Below are 19160 nucleotides of genomic sequence, written 5' to 3'. Positions count from 1 at the left end.
AAGCAAAGGCTAGTGCATATCTGCAGTGCACACTGATGCTTGAGCGTTTTAAATGAGGTCATGTTTTCATGTGCATCCAGCTTTCTGTTTGTTAACCATCTGGTGAATGAATTGTGTTTGCGCTGCAGGACTTTCCTCAGGCAGTTTGCTCTGATGGGGGAGACTCAGGAGAGGGAGAGGGTGCTGTCACACTTTTCCAGACGCTACTTGGAGTGCAACCCAAAAGTCCTGCCATCTGAGGGTGAGTGCTGCGGGGAAAACACTCAGAGAGCCTTAAAAGATCAACTTTAAGTATATTAGTACATGTGCTGCAGAGGAAATTGTTTCTTTATAAAAGTGATCATAACTAGCATGTCGGCTTTGAGCCAATGTGATGACAGAAATACTTATAAGCAGAGGACCACAGAGACTGCAGCTCCAGTGCTCTGCAAAAGTATTTACACCCCTTTAACATTTCCTCAACTTGTCACGTTACAACCAGAAACGTCACATTTTATTGAGGTTTCATGTGGATATTTATGGAGTGGAAGAAAAGTGATAAAATTATTCACAAATAAAAATCTCAAAAAGTGTGACTTACATGTGTTTTCAAACCCCTTTACTGTGATACCCAGAAAAGAAATCCAGAGTCCATATTTTAAGGAAGAGTGGTAAGAGAAATCCCACATTCAGACCTAACCTGTGACGTATCCTGTCTGCAGTTTCCCTCATTCTGGACAAAGGAAATGGAGAAAAATATATTCTTTATATATCAGAGCATTTTATTTTACTTTATATGTGGCAACATTTTAATTCTTTCCCCTAAATACCATAAAAAGCATAGCTATTTTTGATAGGCATTGCACCAAAGATGCACCTGAATTTAGGAATTCAAGTTTCTGCAGCGACACAGAGCCAGTATTTACAGCAAAGCTGAAGAAATCGAACATCTGGGTGAAGAGAAGTGGCACAAACCAGGATGTGAGAAGAGTGAAAAAACAAACAAACAGTTTTTAGGCAAAGCTTATATTTACAACCAAATAAAAAAAGCTCTCCGCTGTGGTAATCTATGGTTGTGGATAAGTGGTGATTTATCATCACTGACACTCTCCACAATTTATAATAGCAACCCACACTTTTCAGATTTCTGTTTGTAAACTATTTTGAAAACCTTGTTTAATTTTCCTCCCACTTCTCAACTTTGCATTCTCAATTGTTTTTCTATAATAAAATCCCCAAAAAGACTCTAAAGTTTGTGGCTGTAATTTGGGAAAATATGAAAAAGTTGAAGTTGCGTGATAAGGTTTATGTTCAAGTCTTTGTAAATATTCAAATTGTACAGTTATGTAGCAACAGGACAGATGTGAAACAAAAATGTCAGGAAGCCACCATGGTTTTGTTCCGTTTGGTTTATTGAGAAAACAATGTTTTCATCCTGCAGATGCAGCTCATACGCTCACCTGTGCCCTGATGCTGCTGAACACCGACCTCCACGGTCAGGTAGGTCCTCTGGTTGAACCGGAGTGAATGTGGATTAGAAATCCGATGTGGGAAAACTGCAGGTGATTAAAAAGGGGATTTGACCGAAATGAAAGAGCCGTAGTTAAAACACGTAAGCGTTTCATTAGCTGCGAAGTTTTGCAGATATAAACTGAAGCCGACGGCGCTCTGATCCGGGTCTGAAGGTTTTTACTTTTGAGCCTTGTTCTCTTTTATTAATCTGTTCATTTTACTGTCGCAGCCTTCTTTTAAAAATCTGGGTCATTGGCAGCTCTGCTCGGTGATGGCGCAGAGCTGTGGATGAATGATTAATTAAAGAGGTGGGATTGGAGATCAGCTCTTACAGGAAGTTTCTGCACATTTGTGCTCTGTCAGTTTCGACCTGAGAGCATACCTCTGGTATAGGATGCAGGCAGTGGCTGTGCAAACACGATTAGAGTCGATTACTAAATGATAATGTTGGCTGCCTCGGAGTAAACAGAAGACTGTGAGTTGAAATCATAATTAGGCATTATCTCAATATGACAGTTCAAATTAGGGGAAAACTGCAAAATTTGACATGTAAGAAGAAAAGTCAGGGACCTTTGCTTGTCTTGTGGCCTCTAGTGGAGGATCTAGGTACAACAAGTTGCAAGTCCAATTTGTAATAAAATGTTGAACATTTCTGTGAGCATGACTTATGAACTGGAGTGTTTATTGAGTACAAAGTTAGTAAAATGTAAAAACAAACAAACAAAAGTCTTCTAATAGTGATACAGTGACTGCTAACTTATCCAGACCCATTACAACTCATTTATTGTGTGTATAATCCAGGAACTATACTTGTTTTAATTAGATTTATTTAGATATAGCATTGATATTACACACCTTTGATTCAAATACACATGCACTATTTGATCTGTGTGACAGGACCCGATCGTCCACAAAATGTGCTTCGTTTCCTCACATTTCAACCCACATAATGTGTTTTTCGGTACATCAGGGTTCATGGCATGGTATCCAAATTAAATCCCTGCATTTAATTTGGATGCTTTCCCAGCTTCACCTGTTCTCATGCCAAAACCTTTGACCTTGATTGTAGTCCAGCCGAGTAAGAAATAGAAATGAGCAGAATTATAGACCAAGTTTGAAATATCAAGAGGCCAAGAAGCACACATTGTTTATCTCCTAATTCAATTTCATCAATTTTATTTTCCCCACAAACAGGCTAACAAGGATTCAAAAGTTCATACCTAATATGTACTGTGTGGTAGCATGTGTTGGATAGCGATAATGAGGCGTTTCTTAATATAAAATAATCTATTTATTCCCCAGAACATTGGCAAGAGGATGTCATGCACACAGTTTATTGGCAACCTTGAAGGACTGAACAGTGGCCAGGATTTCCCCAAAGATCTGCTCAAAGTAAGTCCTTCTCATTGTCCAAAAAACAGTGAGCACGCATGTTGGCATGCACCGACAAGAGCAGGGCGGCTGTGTGTGTGCCAGCAGTGTATTGTTCCTCAGATCGGTGCGGCTGACTGCCTGTTCGGTCGACGCTGACTGCCAGCTGGCACCTACGGCCTCTCCAGAGGGCATCCACTTCCTGGTTTCAGCTACAGGAGATTAATTGTAGTTTGATCTGAAGACCAGGGTTGTCAAATAAAACCAGTGAAAGACTTTTACAGTGCTGTATTTTATCCTCCGCAGACCTTGTTGCTCTAAACAGATTATGACCCAGCAGACAAGGTTCAACCAGAGGCCTCGGGCGCTCGGCGGTAACATAACCCAATCAGTTTGGGGCTCCTGATGATGATGCTGTAGATATTATCTGCACAGTGGTCCATCAACATGCCACAGGCCCACAGAGGGCTGGCCAACAGGTTGTAATGGAGTATTTATAATGCATGAGGGAGAGAACGAGGCCGCGTCCTTCTGCTACCACGACGGGACTGAAATGAAAAGCTGCGCCGGTTATTAAGGGTAGATAAGAGCCGCCTTGTGGCCGCGAGCAGATGGAGGAAGAGACAATGGGAGTCCTGCATCACTTCTCTTATTTAGGCTTGTAAAAATCAAACAACAGTCTTTTTAATCATCACATGTTCCTTTATTCTAGCTCAGTGAGACTCCCTTCTTTTCTATCCTCGAGCCAAACTCTGTTTTTTTCCTCTCTTTGTCTGACTTCTTCTCGCTCCTGCTGGCTTCTTATCTCGGCTGCTTAGATCCAGTACAGTTTAATCTCGGTCTTGCTGCCACCTTTCTCAGATTATCTTCACCTCTCCCTGTGAGTTCAGCTTTTGTCCCATTCAGATTTTTTTTTTTCTTTCCTCAGCTTGTCCTCCTGGGTTGTGTTGTAGCAGTTTGTCTCTATCTGCGACTTTCTCTGTTTCTCTGGAAACAGTTGCTATTTCCTTGTGGAAAAGAGATGCTGCAAAACTTTGTAGGTGTACTTTTCTGTATTTAATCAGATTCAAGTAAATGTGTAAAAACTGATAGTTGTGGTTCTGGTCCAGAAGTGGTTTAAGGGTCTGGGAAAGGCATAAAACTTTGTCGTCTGAGCGGTCCAGAAGGAGTTTGGGGTACCTGGGTCACTTTTAAGGGAATCTTCTGTTAACAGCTAACTGATTTGCTTTTAGCATTAACTGAATGCAACACAGGAAGTCTCCTGGCAGTCACCTTTGACCTACAGTTTTCTTCTGGACATCGGACATGTCGAGTAAGAGCAGAGCCGGGATCTTTGGGTTGATTCTTATCAAAATGTTTGGGATTTGTTTACTAAAATAAAAGTAAATATGTTAGAAATTAACCACTTCTAAATATTTCACTTATTTATTGTTTATAAAGTTCAATTTGACTAATATTTCACACCCTTTAAAATTTTAATTCATAGTGTACAGTTTTCTTTTTGAAAAGTGTATCTTTTTTTATTTCAGTAAGAAACTTATTACTGTTTGAATTTGCATAAAAAAACCAAAGACTAATGAATCCCCAGATCTTAAACTTCCTGTCAGGGAGTCGTGTTTATTTTAATCCAGTCTGACATTTACCTTCGTGGTTCTTTCTCCGAGCGTAGTTTAATTTCTAAACAGCCTCTCTTGTTTGTTGCTGTTCTCTTTTTTTTCTATCGCTTCATAATTTCCTGCTTCAAAATGACTTCCTCCCCTACCATCATCAGCGTCAGTGATTCCCTCATTTCCTCAACTCATTTTCCAACTTTCCCATTTCCCCTTTCATGCCTGGTTTGTATTCACATATGTTTTTCTCTGTCCTGTTTTGAACCCTAAATCTAATAATGCAGTACAGTCAGGTCCTGCAGCCACATCTTAAAATATGACACTCCAATCTCCGTGCTTCACGGTTCGTCTTTTCTTCCTGGAAAGTTGTGTTCGGTTTATATAAAATGTATATAAGTTTATATAAAGATGTACGCTGCTCTGGTGACCAGATATCCACGCTTGCACTTATTCTTGTCCCAAGAACAAGTCCCAGTTTTAATCCATACGATCTTCTACAAACGCCAGGCTTCTTTGTTTTTCCGTCAAAGCAACAGTTTTTTCCTGAGAGTTAAGCTTGTGCACAGAGTAGTGACAGGAATAAGACAATAATATAGGTCGCAAGATGATATTTTAGATTTTTTGGGAAACTTCTGTCCATTAAAAGTGCCAACTTTGCATTATATGGTAAATAATAATACCTTAATGCAAAGTTGGCACTTTTAATGCAACTTTGCATTAAAAGTGTCATTATTTTCCGAATGACGCTTCATGACAACAGTCATAAATATTCATAAAGACTCCTTCATGGTCATAACAGGTGTAATGACATGTTTATGACAGTGTCATGTCAGTCTTATGCACACCCCTTCAAATAAAGTGTTACCGAAACTTCTTTTAGTATCTTGACTCTGCTCTCATGGTGAACTTGGATGCCCAGACCTTATTGGCATTATTTCTAAATGTTCGTCACTTGTAGGCAGTTTAATGACTAATCTCAGTTTATTTTAGACCCATTTTAATCTTTTACAAGATCCATAAGATGCTACATCCTTCTTTTTGCTCTTTATTCTGTTTTTATATCCTATCTTTGTGTGAGTCTGTTTGCTGCTGTTGAACAGAAATATCCCCATTGTGGGACAATAAAGGATATTTACATTCTATTCTATTCTTAAAGTCTTCTTCACCAAAATAAAAGTCCGAGCTTTAAATAGGCCATACCTATGAGAGTATGTATGTCCTAATCATGTGCACCTGATGTCACATGCCTGTGTAGTTTTGCTGTTTTATAAGTGCTGATAAGTGTGGGAGTGTCCTACTTTATCTTGACTAGCAACTGAATTTTTGTTGCATTTCATAGAAAAATGTTACTCATTTAGTTTCTGCAGCTTTACGGTTTATTTATAGAACTGGCATTTCTCTGTATTGCTTAAGCTGACTTTAAAATCCATGTTTCCCAGAACGCCAGAATATATATTTTTAAATACGACATTCTACACATTAGACGTGTGTACTTTAGTTGTAGAAATGATTGGGACTTGCTCTCCCGGTGCCACGGTCTGCTAAATAAGCATTCCTTCAACATCACTGTTCCTTCACTCCTCCATCGCAGCCCTCATGATAAAACAAAGCTGCTGTTCAGTTACAGCAGCACGGCTCCCTGCAGGATTTGGAGCTCTGGCTGCATGCCCGAGCTTGTGCTTTAGTGAAAACTTTCTTTATTGTGCAGCTTAGAGATGCATAGGTTTGCACTCCCGCTCACTCTCTCCTCTCTGCACTGCTCAGGGCTCAAAGCTTGAAGTGGGAGCTAATGATGCTCTGAAGTAGGTTACCAGCCCGCAGTGGAGCAGGAGAACAAATTCTGCTCGAGTTGAACTGTAGCACAGCTCAATCAGACCCCGAGCCGCTCTCGTCAAACAGTAATTAGCCAGATTGATGCTATCGAATGCGTAGCAGCATTGATTACGACAGAAAAGGCTTATGACTTACTTTCTTTTTGCTGATGGGGGAAGAAAGAAAGGAAAAAATGTGTCTGAAATGTTAACAAAAATATAGGGCTACAACTGCTGTTCTTATACAAAAAGGTCAAGCCGGGCGATACATCAAGCCTGGAAACAGATAAATGTGATTTTTATGCAAACGCACTGAAAAAACACAAAATCTTACCAAGTATTTTTGGTTTAGTTTCTAATGCAAATATCTCAGTACACTTGACAAAACAAGTAACTGTTCAGTGAGATATAGGAGCTTGTTTTAAGTCAATAATTATTTACTGTTGATGGAAAAAATGGCACATTTGTTTTATAAGTGAAATAATCTGCCAATTGAAGAATCATTTTTTGAGAGAAAAATTTGTTTCTGTTGAAAGTATTTACTTTATTTCTCATCACTGTGATTCCTTCCACAAAACAGAGCAGTGATTCTAAACATCCAGCACATTATTCTTATTTATAGGATTTTTTTTTACTGTGACAAGAAGCTTAACAGTCAGACACACACACACACCCACACACCCACACACACACACACACACACACCCGCACAGATCTGAATGTTAGAGTAACCTTGGTTCAGTCGGTCTCAGCACATCAGTTTGTCCTTTGAAAATCCAGAACTTTCCCTTTACGGTCATCCAGACTCAGACTCTTCAGTCTGCCTTGTTCTCTCTGTGTGACGTTTTACTAACTCTGTTTTACAGTTTGCATATTATACTAGATTTATGATGTCATGTTTTTCTCAGATTTACTGCCTTGTTGGGGGAAAAAAAGTCCGTATTAAGGCTTCAGATTCTCTTGTTCTTTTGTATTTCTCTGCAGAGAAATCAACTGTAAGTAAACCAGGGTGGCTGTCTATAGTCTGTAAGCAAAAGTCTATAAGTACACTGAAACCAAATCAATCATCAAGCCACTGCTATCCTCCAGCACAAATGAAATGCCTCTTTCACATCAACATCTGCCCTGGGGAGGAAAAGACTGCAGCAAGAGAGATATTGATCGGTGCAAATCTTACGCCGTTTTCCTCTAAAAATAGAAATCTAGCACCATTAGTGTGAAGAGGAGACAGCTGCTTCGGTCAGCAGAGTCCCCCTCTCCCCGAGCTGTCGGGGCTTTCCGAAAGGGACAGAAACAGATTTAGATCAGATGTGGGAGAAATAAGAGAAAACAAGGTAATAAATATGATTGGAGTGATTATTCTCCTCCAAGATACTTTTAAACTAATTTTTGGTGGTTTTCCTTCAACTTTAGGTTGCTTCTCCGCCATTATTACAGTAGCAGCAAACCAGCAATCTTGAGCTTGAACTCTCTGGACAGGAGAAGGACAGCTAAGACCCTCCTTCTGGCTCTGATTGGTTGTTTCTGACCGGGCTGTGTATTTCTGCAAATGGCAGTAGCACCACAAGAAAAAGGCAGAAGATTTGTTTAGACATTATCTATCACTATTTCTACTATCAGAACATACTGACAGTTTTAATATATTTATATTTTTAAAGTCACCCCTTGCAGCTTTAATGATGTAAAATATTGATTGACAGGTACACTAAGTGTAAGAAATCAGTCATTATCATAAAAAGAATTTAATTGATTCCATATTCATCAAAATATTTTGAGGAAGCTATCATCACATATTTTAAAGGACTGAGGAGATTTATCAAAATAAGGTTCTTTGGAGAAAATTAACAACTTATAACCCAAGATTAAATTGCTCATTAATTATGTTAAAGTTTGTTTTCTAATGAATTAATTTGTAATCAACTCTGAATATATCACCATGGTAACAGACTTTATAAACTAACCTGGTCGCTATCCGATTTTTTCCTGGTTCTTATCCACCCGAAATGTCTAACAAGGTGTTTCTATACTTTATTCTTGATTGACGTTGAAGCACAATTATTTTTAAGCGTAATATGATACATATTTTTTTGTAGTTTTGGCAGTATCACTTTTCTAATTCTCTTATTGAGATTGGTATTCTGTAGACGTACATAATACAGTGAGAACTTGTGCTCACATCAGAGGATCTGTGTTTTTATGCAACTGAGATCTTCTCCACTTTAATTAGATGCAGAAAACCTTGATAGGATGTTGCCAGGTATTTTTTTTTTTTTTTTTACTAACATCTGTTTTGACTTACTGTGTTCATGTCTATCTCACAGAGCCGATTCTGTGAAATCTCCTTTGCTAGGGTTACTTAGCTGGAGCTCATAAGGGTATCCTTCTGTATGTTTAGCTTACATTTATTACGAATATAGTTCTCTGCTTGGGTTTGGGTCTTGGTACAGGACATTTAGGACATGTTACGCCTCCACCTGCAACTGGGTCTGTGTCTAGCTGCAGGTTGTTTGGACATATCTGTCAAAGGTGAGATCTGCTCCCCTGGGTCAATAATGTTCCTTTTGGTTTCCTCCTCGCCAAAATGCAACCCTGATGTAGGAAGACAGATGTTGGTCCTGAAAGGATCCTTTTTCTTTTTTAGGAACTTGTTGTGCACGCCAGAGGAGACAATCACAGTGGGAAGTAATTATTTTAAATTTAGCAACCAGACTGAAACAGTAGGAAGATACATAAAGATATGTATCCCTGAAAGTATTTAATATTATGACCTCATTATCCCAATATTAGGTTCATAATTATGGTAAAATCACAAGTGCTTTGCCTCCCAAAAAGACATTAGACTGAATGAAATGCTTAAAGTTGATTTAGATATTTTACCAGTTAACCCTGTTGATACGGTTTTAATGCTAAATCGTTAAATTGTAAAGTTAATGTATTTAAATGCTAATACAATGTGTGTGGTACATTTCCAGGATCTGTGAAATTTGCTTCACATTGTCTTTAAAATTTTGTTGTGATTGTGAGCAATTTTAACCGAGGTGAGTGTGAACTATTCCACTATTAGCCTAAGTTCTCATGTGGAGTTAATATAGCAGCAATGTCAACTTTTTAAATCCAATATTAGCATTTAAAGTCAGATTAGAACTGGTTCTCTGTGGCCAGGCCATGGAACCTTTTTGGTGGAAATTAGCTGTTAGCATGAATCTCGGTCACTGTTAACATTAGCCTATGTAGGGTTTTTTTGTTTAACTATGAACAGTTTTTAATTTTACTCCAAGTGACACTGCAGCCTGAAGTGACCCAATTCCGATTTTTTTTTACGTAATGCGACCTGTATCTGATCTTTTCATGACAGTCTGAACAGCACAGGTCGGATTCTTTTCTAATGCGACTCAGGCCGCTTGGGTATCCGATTCAAATGTGGCCTAACGGCCAGGTCGCATTCATACAAGCTGAACGTCACTGACATTCGACAAACGTCACTATTCTGCGTCCTGATACGTGCAAGCAGGAATAAAAACAACAACCACGACGGACTATAATGAGGATTAAATTGTTAAGGGTGTTAAAGGTGCTGGCTCCGGTCGGACAACAACTTCAGATGTGTATGCTATGCTCCACCGTTAGCATCTATGTTTACTTCTGCAAACATCGAGCACTTCTTCTTTTTGTGGCGGTTGGAAGAACGCTGAGAACGCTGACGCTATTGCGCCCTCTACTGCGCATGCGGGACACTTTCAGGTCGCATAACGGCCACAGCAAAATCTGAATTGGGTCACTGCAGACTGCAGTGTGAACGCAGCCTATTTCATCTTAAGTTGTGTTTAAGAAACGTTGCTCAGCATGAGTTTTGAGTCAGTGTGATCATGTTTGAATTGTTTTAAAGGATTTAACTTTACTTCGGTTAGCATAGCATGACTTAGAGATTAGCTTAAGCTTAACCCTTATTTGACTCAAAAACTTTTAACGTGACTCTATTGAGCTGTTGGCTTGACATTAATCTTTAGCTTGACATGAGTAGCTTTTAGTAAAACTGGGAATAACCTCAAGCTTGAACCCTGAACATTGTCACACTTAGTGGAATTTCTTGTGTAATGTTTAGTTTAAGTAGCAAACAGTTTTTGATTGTAGTTGTTAGCATTCTTGAGGTTTTTTCCTTTTAATTATGAATTTTTAAATTTACTTTGGTTAGCTTAGCATTATTAGTCGTCATCTTCACTCTGAGTAAATTGAGTTTTAGAGACTGTTAAGTTAGATTGACTTTCACCAAGACTGAGTCTTGCTATAGGCTGTATTAAACTAGACATTGAAGTTGTGCTTGAATCTGAATAGCTGTATAACTTTATAACTTTATAGACATCTGGTTTCTTGTTAGCAGGATACAGTTTACCAGTTAGCTTGACTTGGACTGACAAAACAGCTTGATAACAAGCAATAAGAAGCGATTAGTATTTTTAAAAGTAAAAATTTACTCAGGCTTTGTGTGAGATTTTTAAAGATGTAATGCTAGTTTTTGCTTATCAGTAAAAACAGCGAAACCGTTTCTTAAACAGTTTATTAAAATTGCAAATTAGCTATCTAATCGAATCAGAAATGCCATTTTGTTTTCAAGTATTTTAGTTGTTAAGTTTAAGTTAAAAATGATTTTCTAAATAGTGTTTTTATTTGTTTTGTCAGGCTCTCGCCACCTCATAAACACAGCCACATATTAATTTCCTTATAAAGTAAGATTTAGAAAAGCTTCTGTATGGAGTCTGTTTGAGAGGCAGTGATTCACTGGCGGTGACTGAGAGCGGGAGGGAGGGACAGAGGGAGGTGCGCATTGATGAAGCCAAAGGGAGGGAGGCAGAAAGAGAGCACTCTCCCTATCAGCTTCTTTTTTCTCTCTGCGACTCAGGCAACCAGCTCTCCTTCCCTCTCATCCTCCTCCTCATCTTTTCCTCCTCCTCCGTCTCCTTAACAGCAGTAGTGCCAAGGAAACAAGGGGGGGAAAAAGACAAACTGGATTAAAAGGGATTTTTTAAATTATTATTATAAGCAACAAAGACGAGAAAGGGGATGAGAGATAACGGCGCCTTTTCCTTCAGACACCTCCACCGAATGTGTGATGAGATGAAATGAGACCGAAGAGGATGAAAGGATGTCAGTGGACCTGCACTCGTGGATAGAGAGCAGGAGGAAGAAGTGAGGCAGATAATCCGAGAGTCGGATCCATGGGGGGGATCCATTTTACGGTGGGAGCAACAGGAAGGATTGCTTCTCCCGCTCAGCTTTAAGGACAATTTATTTTTCCTACATTTATTCTGTTTGTATCCGTGGGCTTGTGACGAAATCCTGGGCACTCTTTGGAATTCCGGCTCTGAAGTCCGAGGGTGACCGTCCGTCCCTCCCACCCTCTCTGTGACCCCCTTTTTCAGTCTCTTTTACATTTAAATGGGCACAAAAAGCTCCGTAGCATCGCATGGTATATTTTTGGGCTTTTCATTTCCGCATTTCACACCCATCTGTTTCATGCTGGCTGTCCGTTCACACCCCTGCCATCTGTGAGAGTGCTAGCTTCATTTCTCTTTGGGAGTGCATGCACTGTGTTTGTCCTGTTTCCTGTGGAGACGACGTGAAGACGTGCTTTTATCCACCACTTTGATTTTATTCCCCGTTTTGCTTCAGTAAACAAGGGAAAAGTTGTGACTGGTTCTCAGCTGCGAGAAGCCAGGTCTCGCCCACTCAGAGGATGTATAATACATGGGTGTCTCATCCATAATTCAGCATCAGGTGTGCACCCCCTGCGTTGCCTGCCGAGTGCAGACATCCAGAGATGACACTCTTGCGGTTTGATCCCTGCTGATAGCGAGGTCTGTTCAGCAGCAGCTTGGTGATGCGTTGCATCCCTCTGAAGCCTCTGCCATCGTCTGTGATCATCTCCACTCGCATCTTTTACACTTTCTTAAAGCTTTCTGTGGGACAAACACAGACTGAATCACAAGAGTTTGCTTCCAGCCTCCAGTGATCCTTGGACACTCTTTGGTGCGTAATCTGTGATCATGATTGGTGTTAACAGCTTGCACTCGGCGGGGCGCCTACGCTCACGCTCCCTTTGCACCGTGCGCTACGGAAGGGACTTCCGGATGATGGACCCGTTTCGCTATCCCAGAACGCCACGCTCACGCTCCCTCAAACCTCTCGTGTTTCCAGACCTGCTGGGCAAAGCTCAGGACGGGCAGAACCACCCACAGGCCAGGAAGAGGAGAAAGGTACTGAAAACTGTCCTGACTGTAGAGTGGTGCATTCAGGGGCGTCTCTGTGATTTCGAATGTTGAGTAATTTCATCCGACAAAAAGTTAACTTTGATATTATACATTCAGGAAATGGAGTGATGTATTTCAAAGATTAACTTTTGTTTATTTGAACAAATTTGACTTACAGCTGAAGAAAGCCCAAAGTTTTGTATTTTGAAATGACACCCATTAAAAATATATATATAAATTGAAAAATGTTACGCTATTGTTTCTGTAATCGTGGAGGAGTCTGCTGATTTGATCTTTGAAGGGTGAGCCACTGGCGTGTTTTGCTGAAAATCCTGGATTTTCACTGAATGTTGGATGAAAGCAAAGTACTGGAAAATTGAGTGGAAAGAAAAATGTTCTCAGTGCATCCTGGGCTATCTTCAGCTGGTCCATTCCTTGCATCCAGCTGCTCCTGAACCAGTCAAATGTGTCAAGTGTCAAATATCAAATGTGACTTACCTGAAAGAGAAAATAAACTCAGTGGCTCAAAGTGGAAACTTTACATTGAATCTCAGATAACTTCGATTTTGTGCCTCTATGCTATTCCTTAAGACTCTGGAATTGCTGCCACACTTTTTCCTTCTACTAAACTTTCGATTGTGAACAAGCAGGTTCTTTAGCTATGTCCTTTGTGACTTAATATTTTTTTGGAAAGTGTCTGCCGAACATCAATCAGTCAGCAGTCTTCTACATGATTGTGTCGTCCATAAAGAAAAAACCTTCTGTTTTAAACAACTTTTTAAATTGGTCTCATGTCTTATTTAAAGTTTCTGATGAATCCAGTTTTAGATTTTCATTAGTTGAAAGCCATAGTTGTTTAGAATGACCATAAATAGACATATAAAATATGTGACTGTGTGAAATTGGTCTATATAAGAGTTTTTGAGTGAGGTGAATTATGGAAGTTAATGAACTTTTTGACCATAATTAATTATTACGATGTACCTCTACAATTCATATTTAACTGGAAAAAGCTTTTTTTTCCACCCCACAAAGGAAAACTACTGCACATGTCTCTCATTTGTTGCCATTTGATGGTGTTGATACAGCAAGCAGGGAAAGGTGATACGGATCCTTCCTGGTCTCAGACTCGCAAAACCAGTGGAGTTTTACTGGTTTATTTTTCACCTTTGTCTACTGAACTTTTCACTGCGTTGTCTCTGAAACCTCAGGTCTCACAGTGACAGCGGATTGTGTTTTTCCTTTGCATGTTGCATAAGTAAAGTTATTCAGGGTGAATCGTTGAATAGACACATTCAGCTGCTTCTGTGGATGTATTGTTGAAATTAAAGATATTCGGACATGGGTGAAAATACTGTAGATTTGGCATCATAAACAAGATAGAAACTGACAAAGAAGTGTTTCTGCATAATGAACATGTTAAACCTCAGGGAAACGTCTTAATGAAATAAACCCCGGTAATGAGGTTTCTGTCATTATGAGAGCTTGTCCTCCCAACAACACTATAAAATTCTAATTAAACTGAATTTTTATTTGTAATTTTAATTGTCCAACTCAACCCCAAAACCATGAGGCTTAATTAGAAATTAAATTGCATTCTCATAAGATAACCACATTGAGAAAGTTCTATGGAGATGCAAATTTGCCACAATTTAATAAATACATGATGAAAAGATTATTATAAAAATGTCTTTATAATTGGATAAATATACATAGAAACATATTAAATTTGTCATGAATACAAAATGCATATATAACAACTATATATCACTGTTTAATTATTTGTCTCATGTACATCATGAATGTATTTTATCTTAGATGTTAGGAATAACGCTGCTTTAGTCAAGCTAATTGGTCTGAAGTAGTTTTCCTGTTAACCAATCAGATGCAAGGATCTATTTAACGACTTCCCTGAAATAAATACAGGACCAATTGTATTTTATTTTGAAATAGAATGACTTAGATGTCAAATTAATAAAGTTCACACTTTGTTACTCAATTATATAACCAGTATTGAATAAATAATTTGGTATTTATAAATAATTATGGATGCATTTATTTATTAATCCACGTAATTGCAATTTATTTCTTTACTTTCACAATGAAATCTGGGAGATTTTTGGTGGGAAATTGATCAATGATTCTTTAACAGATCTCAGTCATGAAAGCCAAAGATGCATTTTTAAACTTCTTTTGTGTTATCTAAATGAGCTGCACCTGCAGACCAGTGATTTTGTTTGCAATGCATTCATACTATAATACTACATTATATATAATATAATACCACCACCTGGCTTCATGCAGGCTCCATCTAGTTCTGGTACTGGTGTCTAATGTGTCTGCAAGGAATCATTTGTTTCTGACAGTTTGATGATCTTTGACGGACTGACGGTCCCAAAAGTGCCTGATCACGTCGTTTCTTCCCTCTGTGCCCCCCGGTGACAAACCTGCGTCTAAAATCTTCTCCTTGCATGTCACTGGTCTGCTTGTGTATCAGGTTTTGCCCAAATTCTATCATTCCTTCTGGGTGCTGAGCATGTAAATCACGCTAATGCTAGAGAGCCGCAACTGGATCTTTAACAAAGCTATGGTTGTTATAAACTTCCTTTAATCCGCTTTTTCAGTCCTTCATAGTTATAAAATTGTTGCTTTTGTTCTGTTGAGAACTGAAAGGTAAGACAGTAGAGGTTATTCTTATTATAGGCATATATATTTATGTATCGGTGTAATTTAAACTGTCATAAAACATTCATAGGTAATAACCATTCAGGACAAAGTTGTGTTAACATTTACCAAAAAAGAGCAAATTTTCAAGATGACAATTCAATTCCTAAATTAAGCCTAAGCCTGTCGCAATAATCAGTAAATCAATTAATTGCATGATAAGTTAAAACAAACTCAATCATTTCCAATTTCATGATTTATTGTTTCTCTCTTTCTACCAAAAAGTCTTCAGACTGGAGTTTTGGGATCAACTAAACCTTTTTTTTTTAAGTGTAATTTTGTTTCCAGAGACTTCATAATTTATTTTATTAGTTATTTCTGTTGCTTTGTTGATTTATTGTGGGTATTTAAAATGTCTTCTGGTTCCAGTTTTAAATGTTCATTAGAATTTAAAGTTTATTGATATTCGAGAATGTGTTCTTGCATTATGATGCTATTGTTATCATTACATTACTGGCAAATTGTCTCAAAAACAACAATATCATCGTTTATCGCAATAACTTTTGGGACAATTTATTGTCTAGAAACATTAGTTATTGTGACGGGCCTAATTAAACCAAAGCACAAAAGGTCACAACATTTTGTCTGTAAGTATCGATAAGAACCAATGATCTTGGATTTGATTTATCACATGGGTAGTGTCGATCTGTTCTCACCAATCATGGCTAAATCTATGTTAATACATCTACAAGTCTTTCCTTTCAGCCCAAATGTATAAGTCAATGTGACATCGATGGTTATTTTAGATTGTACTCAGGTTCTTTGTCACTGTTGCTCAATGGTAAGTCATCAGTGAACATGAACTACCTCAATCGGATCTTATTGTTATGAAGGCTGTTGTGTTCCTGCTTCATCTGTTAATGTCCCATTTAATTATTCAGGAGTGTTTTAAGCAAAGCAACAGAAAACCTATGGTCCTTGATGACTGGAGTTATGATCTGTAGATTAACAACAGTAGCAATTTCTTAAAGTCAGAAATTGGCTACTTTTATTTTTGGTCTTAGTTTTATCAGAGTGTTGATGCATTGACTGATGCATCAATATGTGTTAATTGTTAACCTTTTATCAATATAGCTGTTATTATACTGTTTTCTACCTGTGTGGTATTGTCACCTAAAAGCATGTTACATTGATCTTAACATTAGAAACTTAACCACATGTTGTGGGACTTAAAGTCCCGGCAGGTCTTGTTGTTTGTTATGGTTTGTTGTGAATTGGAACAGACAACACACAAGTATATTACTTGGACATTTTATTACCTTGTTTAATTTTTTCTATATTGAAGGATTAACTTACTATCTGTGAGTAAAAGCTAAATGCTATCTGAGTGACTCCAAGCATTCAGAATGCTGAGGTGAGTCTTTGTTAATACAGACAGTATCTGAATAACGTTATGAAGAAATTGCTTTGGTGAAGCAAACCAATGTTGGCACAATGATGCTGTTGGTAGCGTCTGTTGCTTTGCAGGAAGAAGGATGTTCTGGATGTTGAGTGTTCATGCTGGTTCTCTGCACCGTGTGTTTTATTGCTCAGTGATGGACAGGCGATCTGTTCAGGTTTTACCCCGCCTTTTGCACAGTGACTGCTGGAAATAGGCGCCAGCCCCCCAATGACCTTGCAAGGACAAGTGGCTATAGATGGTGGCTGGGATTTTTGTAAACCCAGCTCACTTAAAACAGGAAAAGTTCAGTTTGACTCTATTGTCAGACATTGAGAAAACATGTTTGATGTTGTTTTTTATACCTGCATTCTCCGATTCCATTGAAACACATTGAAGCACAATATTGTAATAACTCTAACTAAAATAATCTTCAGAAACTCTGCAGAAGCTAACCCCAGGCAAAGAGACGTACCTACTCTCCTCCAAAGCCAAACGATCTTTATTAAAATCAGAAACACATCTGATCTTTTAAAGTATATAAGTTTCCAGAGCTGTGCATAACAAGTGCTAGTATGTTACTGGTTTACCATCAACAAGATTTGATGTTGGGAGGAGTTTAGTTTAGTTTTCTGGAATGCTGGGAATCTCTTCCCTGATTCTGTGAAGTGGGCCGCAGAGCTGCGATTTTACAGCAAAGACGATGAAACAGAGCTGAGTCTGTAATGAGCTACCCTGGGTGAGCATTAATATTCATCATTCTCTGGATCAGTCTCTGATTAGGCCCAGTTTCAAAGCAAAACGCTTGGAGTCAAACCCTGCGATGAATCCTGTTTCATTTGACTAAAAGTCATGATAGGGTAAAATTATTCTCAAAAGGCTAATAGCATCGAGAACCAGCAGCGGCTCCTAAACCCGACATGGTTACTTTAATTTCTCCCCCAGTGTGGAGTCCGGAAGAGTGTCAAAGCTAAAGGCTGAACCAGGAGGTGATGAGCAGCTCATAAGTGTCTTTTACGTCACTTCATCTGTCACATCCGTCCATCAGCTGCGTCAGACTCAATCGCTGCACCCCTGATGGTTCCCCACTGTCATCCCTCTGCTGGAGATTGGCTGTGGAAACGGATTTGTTATATGGCATTTAGCTGACACAGGCCAATGTCACTGTGAGCTGTGGAAGGAAAAGTGTCTAAATGTCTCACCTGTCCCTGCAGATCTAAAGTAAGCTGAAGCTGAGATTCCTGCAGCACCATTAAACCCTCCCTCGTCCCCTGAGCTCTGTTACCTTGCTGGTTTACTTTATTTATTGTTGATGCTAATGACAGGAAAGGAGCGGCTTCCTTAGAGAGGGGAAATGATCATTAAGAAAACCAAAAGTTTTATACAGGATTTGGAGGAAAACTGAAGCAGAAAGCAGACTCAGAGGTTCCTTGTGATTTTTCCAAACCGTGTTTTATTGTTTTGAAACTGACTTAAAAGTTGTAATTGTGTTGCCTTTCAAAACTATTCATGACCCATAAGCTTTTTAGTACTTTAAGCTTTTTCTTATGGCTTTCTTCTTACTAGATTTGTAGAGCAGAGATGTGATTCTCTGCTGCTCATCTGATGGATCTTTGTGATCAAATGTTTCTCTATCAGACATTTCAGGTTTATGATGTGGCTTTATAATGTTTTCTGTCAGTCAAAATGTGCTTTCCGTAATTTCAATTAAGGAAATTATGGAACATTTCCTTCATTTGTCTTAGTGATAGGATGCTGAGAAAAAAATAGAATGTGGTCCTTTGCTTAGTTTCATGCTAAAACAACATTAGCTCATTCTTTCAGTTTTTCTTACAGGCATCTAATGTTTGAATGTGTCATAAGTCAGAATTGTGGTTCTAAATAACCAAGAATATCCGAAAATGATCAAGTACTCCACTGAAATTTGGTTTAAAATCATCCAATTTCCAAAGGAAGATTTAGAAAAACCTTCAACCTGAAGGACTGTTGAATGATTGCTAAAAAGGAAAATATTAGGAAATTAGAAGATAAGGAAAACAGAATTAAATTTAACTCTACCTGGTCAACCTGGTGATCTAACCCGAGAAATCCCACAGTTAGAACTTGCTTCATTAGATTTAGATCTGTGGAGGCTGATGCAAATCTAAATTATTTATATTTGGTCCAAGACGTGCACCAGGTTTGTTGCTCTGGCTCATTAGGTGATTGACGGGTCATTCAGCAAACCAAAATGAGTTTGACTCTGGAAAAAGGGGCGGACGCTGAGCAGCATAAAAATGGTTCTTGGACTGAAGCGTCCTGGTTTATGACGCATCTTTCTCAGAAAGCCACAATAAACCTGCTTAAATGTTCCCTCCAAAACCTGATCGAATCTTGGCTCTGCTCATATCTGAAAATGTGATTTCTGTTTTCTTTTCCCCTGCAGGCGCTCTACAACTCAATCAAGAATCAGAAGCTGCAGTGGACGCTGTGAGTAATTTCGACTGATTGATGTAAATCATCATCAGCATTACACAGGCGCACCTCAATA

General features: G+C 38.7%; 1 protein-coding gene across 8 annotated transcripts in view; it reads left to right on the top strand.

Annotated features, from left to right (window-relative positions):
- The window catches only part of LOC114151824 (PH and SEC7 domain-containing protein 1-like), a 90097-nt gene that overhangs the window by 54956 nt on the left and 15981 nt on the right, over window positions 1–19160 (top strand). For all 8 annotated transcript variants that reach the window (XM_028029270.1, XM_028029269.1, XM_028029268.1 and 5 more), the window contains 4 exons: window positions 129–241; window positions 1421–1479; window positions 2794–2883; window positions 19056–19099. In XM_028029270.1, coding sequence (XP_027885071.1) covers window positions 129–241; window positions 1421–1479; window positions 2794–2883; window positions 19056–19099 — 306 coding nt within the window. The remainder of the gene's footprint in view (window positions 1–128; window positions 242–1420; window positions 1480–2793; window positions 2884–19055; window positions 19100–19160) is intronic.

The sequence above is a fragment of the Xiphophorus couchianus genome, chromosome 10, assembly GCF_001444195.1.
Source record: "Xiphophorus couchianus chromosome 10, X_couchianus-1.0, whole genome shotgun sequence".
Taxonomy (NCBI): Eukaryota; Metazoa; Chordata; class Actinopteri; order Cyprinodontiformes; family Poeciliidae; genus Xiphophorus; species Xiphophorus couchianus.
The sequence above is the reverse complement of the archived record's forward strand: the minus strand, read 5'-3'. Positions and strand labels throughout refer to the sequence as shown.